Source organism: Rhinoderma darwinii, chromosome 5, assembly GCF_050947455.1.
Source record: "Rhinoderma darwinii isolate aRhiDar2 chromosome 5, aRhiDar2.hap1, whole genome shotgun sequence".
In the NCBI taxonomy this organism is placed as follows: domain Eukaryota; kingdom Metazoa; phylum Chordata; class Amphibia; order Anura; family Rhinodermatidae; genus Rhinoderma; species Rhinoderma darwinii.
The window spans coordinates 147,181,878-147,197,678 of NC_134691.1; the positions used below are offsets into that span (position 1 = coordinate 147,181,878).

At 43.2% G+C, this 15,801-nt stretch overlaps 1 protein-coding gene across 3 annotated transcripts in view; it reads right to left on the bottom strand.

The window, feature by feature from the left end:
- SIRT5 (sirtuin 5) overlaps window positions 1-10,422 on the bottom strand; it is a 33,401-nt gene extending 22,979 nt beyond the window's left edge. The window contains exons 1-3 of one of the 3 annotated variants that reach the window (XM_075828421.1): window positions 10,359-10,422; window positions 5,575-5,704; window positions 3,902-4,035 (exon numbers count right to left, since the gene is read on the bottom strand). In XM_075828421.1, coding sequence (XP_075684536.1) covers window positions 3,902-4,035; window positions 5,575-5,686 — 246 coding nt within the window. In that variant the 5' untranslated portion in view covers window positions 5,687-5,704; window positions 10,359-10,422. The other 2 variants (XM_075828422.1, XM_075828423.1) reach the window with 2 other exon arrangements.
- Window positions 10,423-15,801: the final 5,379 nt, after the last annotated feature.

Genomic DNA, 15,801 nt, shown 5'->3' on the forward strand with positions numbered 1-15,801 from the left:
TTCTTGACGAAAGTTTTTAATTCAGTGTCTTCCTCGTGTCCCTTTGCACCCCAGTCCCTTGAGGCTCATATTACCCTGTTACTAAAACCGGGCAAAGATCCGACGGTGTGCGCAAACTTCCGACCAATATCATTGATAAATGTAGATGTTAAGATTTTTGCGAAGTTACTGGCCTCTCGACTCTCGCCTCTCTTACCAGATTTGGTCACAGATGATCAGGTGGGGTTTGTACGCGGCAGAGAAGCACGGGACAACACTAACAAGACCCTCCTTTTAACATCATACTGCCAATCCCATAAGATACCGATGTGTTTACTCTCGGTCGATGCGGAAAAAGCATTCGACAGGGTACATTGGGTGTTTCTGTGGCAGTGTCCTGACACAGGTTGGCCTTGGCGCCGTTATGGTGGATAGGATTATGGCATTACATCAAGGGCCTACGGCCCGGGTTCGAGTTAATGGGTTGTTATCTGACTCTCTGTCTATTTCTAATGGCACGAGACAGGGTTGCCCACTCTCATCTTTACTCTATGTTTTGGTCATGGAACACCTGGCCGTGGCACTGCGGAACAACCCTAATGTTAATGGCGTCTGTGTTGGCGCAAAGCACCACAAATTAGCATTATATGCCGATGATCTCCTCGTGTACATTACAACTCCCATGGTTTCCTTGCCATCTTTGACTGGGGAATGCGAGCGTTTTGGACATGTGAGCAATTTCAAAGTCAACTATTCCAAATCGGAGGCATTGAATATTTCCCTTGATTCTACCTTAGCCACCCATGTCGCTCGGGTTTTCCCGTTCAAATGGCAAGCTACATCTCTAAAATACCTGGGGGTGCAAATTCCCACACACCAGTCGGATCTGTTCGCTCTGAACTACACACCTATTCTGCAGCGCACCTTGAAGGATTTAATGGCGTATGGTGGGAATCGCATATCGTGGTTTGGGCGTATTAATGCGGTAAAAATGGACATTCTACCCAAATTCCTTTATATATTCCAAACTGTCCCTATCATGATTCCAACAAGCTTCTTCCAAGTTTTACATAGGGCCATAACTAAATTTGTTTGGGGCTCCTCTAAGCCTCGTGTTCGTTTTGCTGTCCTCAGTCAGCCGAAAAAAGAGGGGGGAGCAGGTTTACCAGATTTTAAACGCTACCACCAAGCTGCGTTACTGATGCGATTAGTAGACTGGTTCCGTTCAGGTGTGGGTAAGCAATGGGTGGGCATTGAGAAGGCCATGTCTCCCCTAGCATTGCAGTCTCTGCCTTGGTTGTCCACTTCTCAGCGTCCTTCATCTTCTCTGCCTTACCTCACGTGTCAGTTTCTTGCAGTATGGGAGAGGATCATTGCTACAATGGACATTGTTCACCGTCCAGGCCCTCTAACCCCTCTTTTTGATGATCCTTCCTTTCCTCCGGCAGTGGGTGTGGACACATTCCTCTGTTGGGAGAGGCAGGACGGTAGTTTCTTGGCTAAGACTCTTACACCTGAGGGTTAAATTTTGTCACAGTCTGTGGTCTCCGGGGCCTGCCCGGGGGGACGTCCGGTTTGGTGGTCCTATTTTCAATTGCGCTCCTATCTTTTGTCAGTGGGCGACCGTTTTGCTTTGCTGCAGGTTAAGACTCCTCTGGAACACTACTTGTTGTTGACTACTGCCCCTTCTCATGTGCTGTCTTTTTTACACGGGATCCTCCTCCCTAATTACGATTACTCCCAGCTGACATTCACCACTGCATGGGATGAGGAATTGGGGACTCGACACTCTGCTGAGGAGTGGGGCACATCTTTCTTCCTGGCGCATAAACTGCCGACTTCGTGCTTTGCCCAGGAAAAAAATTATTAAATTCTCACTAGATGGTATCGCTGTCCTTCTTTACTGCATAGGATATTCCCTGATGTACCTGATGAATGCTGGAGGTGTGGGGAGGCTCCTGGAACCATGCTGCACATTTGGTGGGATTGTCCCAAACTTCGTCCCTTTTGGGGAAAGATTTTTGATCTCGGAAATAAACTTTTTCATACTGGAGGTTCAGACTTCGGCCTCTATTGGTTTACTTTCCATGGTTCCGGGATCACTCTCACACCTCAAAAAGAGTGTCTTTCGGCATTTTTTGACCGCAGCAAGAACAATGATTCCTCGTCATTGGAAGTCCAGCACTGTGCCTTCCCTGAAGGAATGGGTGACAGAGGTGAATGGAATTATGAGGATGGAGGAGTTGATGTCTGCTGATCAGGGTAAAGCGGAGCTCTTTGTCCGCACCTGGGCAGTGTGGGCTGGATTCCGGGGTGGTGATGATCTACCTTTCTGGCTGGATGGCCTCTTTTGAATATCTACATAAAGTTTACTTTTTGCGTGCTATATCCGTATGCGTTTCCCTTTGTTGTCTTGTGTTAGTTTGTCGTATGAAGTGCACTTATATGCGATAATTGTTACCCACCTGTGGGGACTGGATCCCCTAAATAATGCACTATCTTTGCTGCACTTATGGGACTGTTTTCATTGCATTCTTGTATAATTTTTGCCTGCTGATTAGGAGTCTACCTCCTACTGCTGCTCTGTGTCTTTGATACTCTATGTAATATTGAGGTGTTATAGTGCACTGTATGTGAATTTTGCAAATGCATGAAACTAATGTATATGCTGTTTTGTTGTGTAAATTTTCTAAATAAAAATCTTTGATAAAGAAAAATAAATAAATAAATTCAATGAAGTTAATCCATTAGCGCAGAAGCTGTGCCAACAATGAACATGCTGTGGATTATAAAAACCCTGGCGCTGTAATTATTTAATGCAGATTTTTCTGGACCATAAAGTACCCCATTTACATGCAATGCAGGCAGAATGTTTGTAGATTCTGTCTGAATTTAGGTGCGAAATCCGCATCTTAATGATAGAATATACAACGCGTGTGAAAACGGCCTAAAACTAACTCAAGCAGCTTCTGGCTGGTGACAACTCCTGGTTTAAGGCTTCTTTAACAAGCTCATTGTGTCATTAAAAGGGTAACTTAACTTTCAAAAAACTTGTGATATCTCAGAAGTTTTGATCAGTGGGGGTCCGAGAACAGAGACCCCCACCAATCGCTAAAATGAAGCGGCAGAAGCGCTCGTGTGAGCGATGTGCCGCTTCGTTTCTGATCGGCTTTCTGCAGAAAGTCGAGCAATCGGTGTATGGATCAACAGTAGGTCTAAGAGTCAGTTTGTGATTGGCTTTCCTCGGAAAGGCAGAGCGAGCAGTGTGGCACAGCACTCACCTGAGCAATTCTGCCACTTCCTTATAGCGATCAGCGGCGGGGGGGGGGGGGGGGTCTCAGTGCTCGGACTCCCACCGATCAAAATTTCTGGACATGTCACTACGACGTGTCAAAAGTTTTTGGAAAGTTTACTTACTCTTGAAAGATTCTGTTAGTTAGGGGGAAAAAATAAATGACCACGATAGGTGTGAAAATTGGTCCTGAATAGGCAGTAATGTTGCACCGTGTATGGTCAACTTTATTCACATGGTGCAAATAGTGGTGAATCCAAAGTACCATCGGCAGTCAGTAGTCTAATATTACAGACATTTAATAAGTCCACCAAAACCTAGATTTACTTCGACTACAAGCAGAGGACACTACACAATAGGTGGTCTTACATTAGCTTGTGTTTCCAGGACAGAAATTTAGAAAGTTTCACTAGAGAAAGGGATTCCAATAATTACATTCTGTTCCATGGCTATTTAGGCAATTCCTAAATATATTCTTTAATTTAGCTCCAAACGGAGAAGAGTAAAGTCCTAGAAATGGACAATCCCAACATAAATGTCAGATTTGATCTTAGAATCTATTTTTTTGTCATATCAACTGCTATAAGCAATGTATACTGTAGCGGATACTGCAGTTTAATGAGTGCTCACCTGTGCTTGCCATTTCCTCCAGTACCCACCCGCACCCCTGAAAGTGGGGACTCCACTCTCTGCACTGACACCAGCTCCAGTGATGACCGCTATATGTTTTGCCTTAGCGAAAGCTTCTCGAAATTCAGCCAAATCTGATACATAGAGAAAATGATATTATATGTCTTTATACTTCGCCACAATCACACAGTGAATTATTCTTTCAATTATATAGTCAATTTAAAACAATACCAATACTACAACCATTCTTGTAGTTATCAAGTGACACACTGGAGTCATCACACAATATTCCATATATTCATTTTTCAATATAGGTTTATCCTTATAAATTTCAAACATTTGTTTATGCATTGCAGGAGAAAAAGAGAATATTTCGGATGATTACGGTCTTTCCTCAGGCTACATGCATAAAAGAAAGTACAATCAGTACAATCAATATAGTATCAAGGCAACAAAGACAAATGTAAATATTACACATAGTAAGTGCACAATAATTCACAAAAAGGTGAATACATGGGTTCAAATAGACGCGAGGTAAGTGCAAAAAACAGGCCCATAAACACAGGCATCAGTCACATTCCTAAAAATACTAATTAGATCATATAAAAGGCATTAAATAATGATAATAACGTAAAAATAATGTAATAAGGTCAGCAGCATTCAAAGACATCTTATGCTATCCTACTAAAGGTATAACTTCCCATTACCATATAAATACAAACATATCATGCCGCCATCATCATGAAACTCCTCCTAGAACTTAAAAAGATCAATTACATGTGCCCCCTAATAAACCTATATATTAGGCTCTATTCACACTGCGTTGGCATAGGTCAGCTCAATGGGGCCATATGGACATTTCCTGGCACATGCTTCTAACACACTGCAAACGCAGTATGTATAGAGACTACCAAAGAGGTAAATAGAGGGCAATGCCGATACCGATCACCAATGGCCCTGATAGACCAGTTAAGTTCTGGTGGGACTTCAGTGTTGTGGTAATGTGCAAATTATAACTGTATTTATTAATATTATTGGCTAAGCCAATCTAAAGCTTCTATTTTGTGTCTTCTTAGCCATTCAGATATAGACTTCCTTTTATGTTTTTGCTCATTGTTTTTCTGCATAACCCAATTCTGCTTCAGTTTCATCTTATAGATGATCGTACGTGCTCCTTTAAGGGAAAGTGTCCACAGACAATGAGCTGGCCGTACACGTGAGATATAGCTGCCTATTTCTTCTCCATTAACATATATAAATATATTATTTTTAGGTAGGGAATGTGGTTATAATTGACAATAAACCGATCGTTTTCTTGAGACCACCTCTTAAAACGATCGTCATATTGTTAAAGCTGTTGTGGGAGCTGCAGACAGCAATATGGAGAATTCTGTCTGGGTTTGTCTAGGTTCACAGAGTTTTATGAAAAACTAAATACATCATTACACAAAATACTCCAGAACACTGTTCAGACATCACATGTGCAGTATAATGCTTCTACAATTAAATCAAAAATATCCTAAAGAGTCCTAAAAGAAGAGAGATAGATAAGTAGGTAGGTAAGGACATAGATGATCGACAGATAGGACATCATTACAAATAAATAGAGTATGTAAACAAATGGACAAAAAGGTAATAAGTAGGTATCAATTGTCTCACATTGCAACACTTACTAGAGCTCGGACGTGCCATATCCAGATTTATACCCTTCTGGCGTGATCCAGGTATCAACCTATGATAAACCTGGGTCACCAGCCTCTTGGCGTGCAACGGAAGAAAAATCATTAGGAGCAGCTATGACAGCTGAAAAACAAAGCATAAAGATATGGATCAGTCAGATTGTTATCATTGCAATATAAGACAGCACAAATATACTCCACATTACTAGAAGGCTGGATTCACACGAGCATGTTCGGTCCGTAAAGGATGGAACATATTTCGGCCGCAAATCCCGGACCGAACACAGTGCAGGGAGCCGGGCTCCTAGCAACATAGTTATGTACGATGCTAGGAGTCCCTGTCCCGTACTAGGAGTCCCTGTCCCGTACTGTAATCATGTTTTCAGTACGGGACAGTAGTTCCATGGAGAGGCAGGGACTCCTAGCGTCGTACATCACTATGATGCTAGGAGCCGGGCTCCCTGCACGGTGTTCGGTTCGGGACTTGCGGCCGAAATACGTTCCGTCCATTACGGACGTTAATGTGCTCGTGTGAATCCGGCCTAACACTAACCAGGGATCTAGTTTACGAAAGGTCAACCTACAATATCCCAAAGGAAACCCATAATTCATAACAGCATAATGTACAAATTTATATATATATATATATATATATATATATTATAAATCCTTATTGAAAAACCAAAAGCAGTTTCCGCAAAAAACACGAGGACAATGTATGCGTCTACGGTTTTAAAGATTGCTTTGTCAGGGGGTACTGGGGCAGTCGCAGTGGACCATTTATAAAGCAATCTAATGATCAGACCTAGTACAGGTGGAAATAAACTTCCATTCAGCATCCTGGAAAGAGCCCCGCTATCAAACACGCGCAGACGCTTCTTGACGCCAAAACGTATAACAGGCAAATACATGCGTATAACAAGGAATGATTTTGGGTGCTCATAAGTAATGGCAGATTTGTAAGCAATTGGATCAAAATTATTCTCAATTTCCTAGCATATTGTGCCTCAACACTAAACCTACTGTGGCCATGCCAATTTGGCATCATAATGGAACCTCCGACATATTAATATAACCGTTTATTATACAATAAGTAGTCGTCCCCCAGTCTACGCTCAAAATCTGCATAGCAAACTCATTACAATAACATGAGATCTATATCCATACAATTCCCCCATAGTCTTCATACATGTGCAATCCAAAAATGCAATATTTGTGAGTTTAGATATAAAATATTACAAATCCAATGAAACTATGTGACAAATATTTATGTGTAGTACGACATATATAAAAGAGAACGTGAAATAATATGGGAAACAAGTACATAAAATCTCACTGGTCAGTGAATAAAACACATTTTCAACTAGAATGACTTCCTAGAGTCGGCGGAGATGGACCCAGCGTCTTACCAGGATACAATAAAAGACCACGGTATAGAGCCGAGCCTTGAAGAACGTGGGACTGATCTGAAGAGGATCTGTGATGTGAGGCAGGAGACGCGCTACTCCAGGCATCGCATTCTATAAAGTGCTACGTGAGCAGAGCAGAGGACGGCATTACACATTTTGCGGACAATGACAGAAATTTCTTCGACTATCCCATGCATCTGAATGGGGCTTTCAGAAATCCATGAACTTGCTGCAAAAACAACCCCATCCAGATGTATGGAACGGTTTTTCAGCCGCAGAAATTTCTGCAACAAATTTGCAGGGTGTGAATACACCCTTAGGCTATGTTCACACAGGGTGGATACGCTGCGTAGATGTACACAGCATATCTGCCTGTGATTGGCTGCAGCGGTCACATGGGATGAAACATCATCCCAGGAGGCCGGCCTGCAGACCGTCAGAGGTAAGTATAAGATGTTTGTTTTTTTTTCTAAGTTTAAATTTTTGCGGTGTAAGCACTGCGATTCCGCCGCAATAGTCGCGACACTTGACTGTTTGATGCAAGTTTTAGATCCCCATTGAATTCAATGGGAAAAACCTGCAACAAATTACCGGCGATTTCGCAACCACAATTGACACGCTGCGGCTTTGAAAACTTGTGCGCGGAATGTCCGCATATCACGTACGCAGCGTGAATGAGATTTCTTGAAATCTCATCCACTCCTCTGCTACTGTATTATTCAGCAGATATTACGCAACTAAATACGTTGCAGATAATTTGTGGACTAGCCCTTACCGTAGTAAAGAGGTATCAAACTAATCTCAACAGGTAAAAACCCAACTTCAGTAATGCCAGGCCCTCTGTTACCAACAGTCTTGGAATGAAGAGGAGGGGGAATTATTCCACCGCCTGTATGGAGCTCAGAATGTCTATATATACTGGGACATACAGCAGAATGGTATGAAGAATTGATTATTTAGTTACCACCTTGTCCCATATAGGTTTCATATTACAAATAATCTTTGAAGTTATATTTTTATCTAATCTAAATTTTGCTAAAGTTTCATATTATGCACCTATGATGGGATAAACAAAGGATACAAAAATGGCCGCATACAAGACTTATGTCTATATCCAAACACAGTAAAAATTAAAAAAAAGCGGATCTGTCATCATACTATGCTGCCCTGCGGTCAGTATAGTGCGGGGACAAGTCCGCTGCACTATGAGCTCAAACGGCACACAAAAAAATATTCTGCCGTTTGACTAATAGCAAACAAAAAAAATACAGCGGACCCCTAATTATGAGTCGGCTGTATCCGTGCTAGTTAGATCCATGTGCAGGACAAGCTTCCGTGAATGAACATCGTGTAAGGCTTTTACCAAACATCTAGAACGGTGTTCACACAATTTGCGGTTTCAACTGGTCTCCAGCAGCTCCTGAGCGATCACCTGAGCTCAATTATGATCAAAGGTGAGCTTAGATAGATCACCCAGGGGAAGGCAGGAATTTGACTGGACGGCATTCCGCAACCTGCTATGTACTGTGATACAAAGAAGTTGCGGAAGCCAAACGGTTGAACATTTTTAAGAAAAAAAAAAAAATTCCAAAAATGATTTTTAGCAAAAAAAATCCATGCATTTCAGTAAAAAAAAAAAAAAGCCATAAATGCCTGATAAACACTGGTCCCAACTGAGGGACGCGATTCTGTCTCGAGAACAGGAGACCCCCAAACCCATCTGGTAAAGCGCCTGCTGACGGAGACTCAGTGGCAGTGACTACGCGGTTTCCGCAACGCCCAATTTTCCATAACTCCCAATCACTTCTATGGGAATTACGGAAATAGCGTAGCTCAGTTGTTTCCGTAATCCAGGCTATCTTACCATGGAGTCCCCAACTGGAAGCGGCGGCCATCTCTGCAGGCGAGATCTGGGAACCACTTCTATCAGACATTTATGGTATATCTCGTAAATATGCCATAAATGTCAAACAGGAATACACGAGTATTTGTTTTTCACATACGAGGTGCCCCCGTGCAGGACCCCTCAAGTCTATGGATGAAAACGGAAGAAAATACGACGACCCTTCACACAGTCCATTGAAACAACAGCGACATAAACGGCCCCATTGAAATACATGTGTCTGACACGGCCGTTGTTTTAACGGCCGTCACACCGACGTATTCTACATTCATGTGAATAAGCCCTTATGCACATGGGGCTGTAGGGACCCTACGTGCCACCATAATGGGTTTGTGCGTGCAGTTATGCCGTGTGGATGATCTTAAAAAGAGAAATAAACATTAGGTAGGACATGGAATGGAAATTATTCAATATACATTGCCAGTCCCGATTACACAAAAGGCTCGGACCACTGTATAGCGGCCATGCAGCTTGTACCTATTCCAGTGAATAGGAGCAGAGCTGCAGCAATCCTTCAGTCAGCTGATCGGTGGCGATGCCAGTAGTCGGACCCCCATTGATCTAATTATGGATGGCCTATAATAAGGCTAGGCCAGCAACAAAAAAATTCCGGCAAACCCTTTAATATAACAGGTTGTTTAATGTGAAAAGTTAACAGTATTAAAAAGAAAAACTAAATATATTGCCATTTTCTATATCTGTAATGCAAATAAAAATTATACGAATTACACAGTAATAAGCACCCCCAAACAGCAACAATTTTTTTTAAAATATATATATATATATATATATATATATACACACACACACACACACACACAATTTCTCCAGCATAAAATAAGGCCATGTAAATGAAGACAACTACGTTACAGCAGCTGAAATGCGGAGACAAAAAAATTAAAATTCAGTGTTTTTTCAGTCCAAACGACAGGGATGTGGCTACATCATAAAAAAAAAATCTTAGCATGGATTAGAGAGCTAAATCACACTAAGCTTTAAAAAAGGTACATAGAGCAATTATAGAACCCTTTACTAGCAAAGAATGGAACTCCCCTTTAAATTAGTACAGCTCTTCAATGATAGAAATATCCCATTTAGTGCAGAAACTTCCTTATGGCTGCCTATACAGACATGTAAACATCGTGCTGCGAGAAGACGTGCCATTGTAATACAAATCAGGACAGGCACAAGACGCAGTAGCCAGAATAAACCCTGGAAGTGCCACAGTGTGGGAATAACATAGCAGTGCTGAGACTGTTGCCAGGACGTACAGAGCAGCACGTACAAAACACTATGCCCGCACATGAAAGGTCGGACTACACATGTGGATCTCCATTCAATGCTGTTCGCGCGCACAGAGGGGGACACGACAGAGAACTCTTCCCCACCTTTCCACATCCAATGTCAACTCCCCCGTAATACTGCCCCATACACCAGGAAGCCCCGGCCTAGACAATCACTATTACCTGCCGGGCAGCCAGGCCTGCAGCAACTTCTATAGCAAACAGTGACACGCAGCCCACAGCGCCACCTACGGTAGAGTAGGAATAGTGCACCCAAATAGTCCTGAGGAACAGGAACTATCATGGAAGACAAATATACAATGTCCCTACAGTAGGAAGCCTGTCATTCAGCGCTGAAATGTAGAGAAAACGTTAGTTTCCCCTAGGGTTTTTCTTTTTTTAAACTTTCCTCAGTTGGCTATGGCCAAGTAATAGTAGCTAAGGAATGGTTAGAAAAATAACCTTAACCCCTTAGTGACTAGGCTATTTTAGACCTTGAAGGGTTTTTTCCATCTTGGACATTTATGGCATATCCACAGGATATGCCATAAATGTCAGATAGATGCGGGTCCCACCTCTGGCACCCGCACCTATCTCTAGAACGGGGCCCCCTAAATCCCATTCTCCCCTTCTCTGCTCCAGCTGCCTCCCGGCCATTTCCGGTGGTTTCTGTAAGGGTATGTGCGCACACACTAATTACGTCCGTAATTGACGGACGTATTTCGGCCGCAAGTCCCGGATCGAACACAGTACAGGGAGCCGGGCTCCTAGCATCATACTTATGTACGATGCTAGGAGTCCCTGCCTCGCTGCAGGACAACTGTCCCGTACTGAAAACATGATTACAGTACGGGACAGTTGTCCTGCAGCGATGCAGGGACTCCTAGCATCGTATGATGCTAGGAGCCCGGCTCCCTGCACTGTGTTCGATCCGGTACTTGCGGCCGAAATACGTCCGTCAATTACGGACGTAATTAATGTGTGTGCACATACCCTAAGGGTATGTTCACACGGCGGGGGTCCGTAACGGCTGAAATTACGGGGATGTTTCAGCCTGAAAACATCCCCGTAATTTCAGCCGTACCGGCATGTGCAGGCGCTTGAACGCCGCGTCAATTACGGCCGTAATTAGCGCTGCTATTCATTGGAGTCAATGAATAGCGGCTCCAATTACGGCCAAAGAAGTGACAGGTCACTTCTTCTACGCGGGCGTCTATTTACGCGCCGTCATTTGACAGCGGCGCGTAAATATACGCCTCGTGTGAACAGACAAACGTCTGCCCATTGCTTTCAATGGGCAGATGTTTGTCAGCGCTATTGAGGCGCTATTTTCGGGCGTAATTCGGGGCAAAAACGCCCGATTTACGTCCGTAAATAGGCCGTGTGAACATACCCTTAGGGTATGTTCACACGCAGTGTTTTCAGACGTAATTGGGGCGTTTTACGCCTCGAATTACGCCTGAAAAAACGCCCCTAATACTCCTACAAACATCTGCCCATTGCTTGCAATGGGATTTACTGTGTTCTGTTCCCACGAGGCTTAATTTTACGTGTCGCTGTCAAAATGCGGCGCTTAAAATGACGGCTCGTCAAAAGAAGTGCAGGACACTTCTTGGGACGTATTTGGAGCCGTTTTTCATAGACTCTATTGAAAACAGCTCCAAAAACGGCTGTAAAAAACGCTGCGAAAAACGCAAGTTTCTCAAAAAACTTCTGAAAATCAGGAGCTGTTTTCTCTTGAAAACAGCTCCGTATTTTCAGATGTTTTTTGTTAAGGGTATGTTCACACGTAGTCAACAAAAACGTCTGAAAATCCAGAGCTGTTTTCAAGGGAAAACAGACCCTGCTTTTCAGATGTTTTTTTACCAACTCGCATTTTTCGCGGCGTTTTTTGCGCCGTTTTCGCGGCGTTTTTTACGTCCGTTTTTGGAGCTGTTTTCATTGGAGTCTATGAGAAAACAGCTCCAAAAACGTCCAAAGAAGTGTCCTGCACTTCTTTTGACGAGGCTGTATTTTTACGCGTTGTCGTTTGACAGCTGTCAAACGACGACGCGTAAATAACAGGTCGTCTGCACAGTACGTCGGCAAACCCATTCAAATGAATGGGCAGATGTTTGCCGACGTATTGGAGCCCTATTTTCAGACGTAAAACGAGGCATAATACACCTCGTATACGTCTGAAATTTGGCCGTGTGAACATACCCTAAGCGTGTGAACATACCCTAAGGGTATGTTCACACGCAGTGGTTTGAGACGTAATTCGGGCGTTTTACGCCTCGAATTATGCCTGAGAAAACGTTCCTAATACGGCTACAAACATCTGCTCATTGCTTTCAATGGGAATTAAGATGTTCTGTTCCCACGAGCCTTTATTTTACGCGTCGCTGTCAAAATACGGCGCGTAAAATGACGGCTCGTCAAAAGAAGTGCAGGGCACTTTTTGGGACGTTTTTGGATGCGTTTTTCATTGACTCCATTGAAAATCAGCTCCAAAAACGTCCGTAACATACGCCGCGAAAAACGCGAGTTGTTAAAAAAATGTCTGAAAATCAGGAGCTGTTTTGGCCTGAAAACAGTTCCGTATTTTCAGACTTTTTGGTCACTGCGTGTGAACATACCCTAAGGGTATGTGCACACACACTAATTACGTCCGTAATTGACGGACGTATTTCGGCCGCAAGTACCGGACCGAACACAGTGCAGGGAGCCGGGCTCCTAGCATCATACTTATGTACGATGCTAGGAGTCCCTGCCTCGCTGCAGGACAACTGTCCCGTACTGTAATCATGTTTTCAGTACGGGACAGTAGTTCCACGGAGAGGCAGGAACTCCTAGCGTCATAGATAAGTATGATGCTAGGAGCCCGGCTCCCTGCACTGTGTTCGGTCCGGTACTTGCGGCCGAAATACGTCCGTCAATTACGGACGTAATTAGTGTGTGTGCACATGCCCTAACTCTACGCTGTTTCTGTAACTGCCATAGAAGTGAATGGGAATTATGGAAACAACATAGCACGGCGAACTATGCTGTTTCCGTAGCTCCAGATACTGTAGTTTACAAATGCACCATTTTTGGGGTGCATAGAATTTTTTACTGAACTTTTATTAATTTTTTTTGGGGGGGGGAGAATAGTAAAAAACAGCAATTCTAAATTTGACGTTACCTTTATTCTATGGGTGGGCACAATTACGACGACAGCACATGTGGTTAGGTTTTTTATGTTTGACTACTGCACAATAAAAATACGTTTGAACTAAAATAATTTGTTTGTGAATCACCGCATTCCATAACTTTCTTATTTTTCTGCCAATGTAGCCATACGAGAGCTTTTTTTTTTTTGCGTGGGGAGATGTCGTTTTCATTGGTACATGGGACTTATTGATTAATTCCGTGTGAACATAGCCTAAGGCCGGATTTATATGAGCGTGTGCGTTTTGCGTGCGCATAAGGCACTTAACAGCTCCGTGTGTCATCACCATACGATGCGTGATTTTCGCGCAGCCGCCATCATTATGACTCTGTTTGTATGTTTGTAACCAGAAAAGCACGTGGTGCTTTTCTGTTTTCATTCATACTTTTTACTGCTGTTGTGCGAATCACGCACGTCACACGGAAGTGCTTTCCGTGTGCTGCGCGTGATTTTCACGCACCCATTGACTTCAACGGGTGCGTGATGCGCGCACAACGCACAAATATAGGACATGTCGTGCGTTTCATGCAGCGGACATACGCTGCGTGAAAATCACGAACTGTCTGAACGGCCCCATAGACTAACATAGGTTCGTGTGAGGCGTGTGAAAATCACGCGCGTTGCACGGACGTATATCACTAAATATGTAAATCCACCCTAAGGGTGAGTTCACACAGAGTTTTTCGATGCAAAACCGCGCCAAAACATGGCCGAAAATGCCTCCCATTGATTTGAATGGGAGGCGGAGGCGTTTATTTCCCGCGAGCGGAAAAAATGGCTCGTGGGAAAAAGAAGGGACATGCCCTATCTTCGGGCATTTACGCTTCTGACCTCCCATGGACATCAATGGGAGGCAGATAAAGCGTATTTCGCTGCATTTTATGCCTGCGGCGCTCAATGGCCGTGGGCAAAAAACGCCACAAAAAACGGCTAGAAAATCGGCCTAAAAATTCCAAACGGAAATTTGAGGCAGATTTTCCACCTGCAAAAAACGCTGTGTGAACATAGCCTAACTTTATTGTTCAGGTCATTATGATCACAGTGATATCATATGTGTGTAATCATTTTTTGTACGATTTTGTAAAATAAAACCACTTTTATGTTTTTCATGTTTGTTGGCGTTCAGCTTCCGTTTTTTCAGGCGTTTTTCGAGGCGTAAACGCCATGAAATACGCCTGAAAACACTGCGTGTGAACATACCATGAGGGTATGTTCACACGCAGTAGCAAAATACGACTGAAATTACGGCGCTGTTTTCGCCTAAAAACAGCTCCTGATTTTCAGACGTTTTTGTAGCAACTCGCGTTTTTTGCGGTGTGTTTTATGGACGTTATTGGAGCTGTTTTTCAATGGAGTAAATGAAAAACGCCTCCAAAAACGTCCCAAGAATTGACATGCACTTCTTTTTCACGGGCGTCTTTTTACGCACCGTCTTTTGACAGCAGCATGTAAAATAATACCTCATGGGAACAGAACACTGTAAAACCCATTGAAAGCAATGGGCAGATGTTTGTAGGCGTAATGGAGCCGTTTTTTCAGGGGTAATTCGAGGCGTAAAACGCCCGAATTACGTCTGAAAACAGTGCGTCTGAACATACCCTTACAGTAAATCCAAGTATTTAAGGTTTTTCTGGAATAATTCTCTTTCATTCTATCAACTGAGGTCCAGCCCTTTTCTGAAAATTATAAGGTATGAAGTAACCTAACTGCCAGGTAAGGCTTCGTTCACATCTGCGTCGGGACTCCGTTCATGGGTTCCGTCGGACTTCGTCAGGGGCACCCATGAACGGAATCCAAATGGAAACCATAGATTTCCGTTTGCATCACCATTGATTTCAATGGTGACAGATCCGGTGCAAATGGTTTCTGTTTGTCACAGTTGTGTAAGGCCCTGTTCACACGGACACTACAGCAAAAAATGTGGTAAAAAATGGCTGAAATTGACTCCCATTGATTATTTTTTTTTTAAAAACGCTCGCAGAAAAAAGAAGCGACATGCCCTATATTGAGGCGTTTTCCGCCTCAAAAACACCATTGAAATCAATGGGAGACGGAAATAAACGTTTTTTTTTAATGCGTTTTCCGGCAAAAAAACGCTTGCGGTTATTCCAACTTTCTGTTAAAGAGATAGCTAGAAAAAACGTAAGAAAAACGCGCCAAAAAACACGTAAAAAAACGCGTGTGGTGCAAAACCACTTTAAAAAAAACGGGCAAAAAAATGGCAGATAAATACGCTTTCTCTGCCTCCCATTGATGTCAATGAGAAGTGAGAGACGTAAACGCCCGAAGATAGGGCATGTCTTCTTCCTGCGAGACAGTTTTTCCGCTCGCGGGAAAAAAACGCTTCCGCCTCCCATTGAAATCAATGGGAGACATTTTCGGCCGTTTTTTGATGCATTTTCCGACGCCGTTTCTGCATCAAAAAAGGTGTAAAAA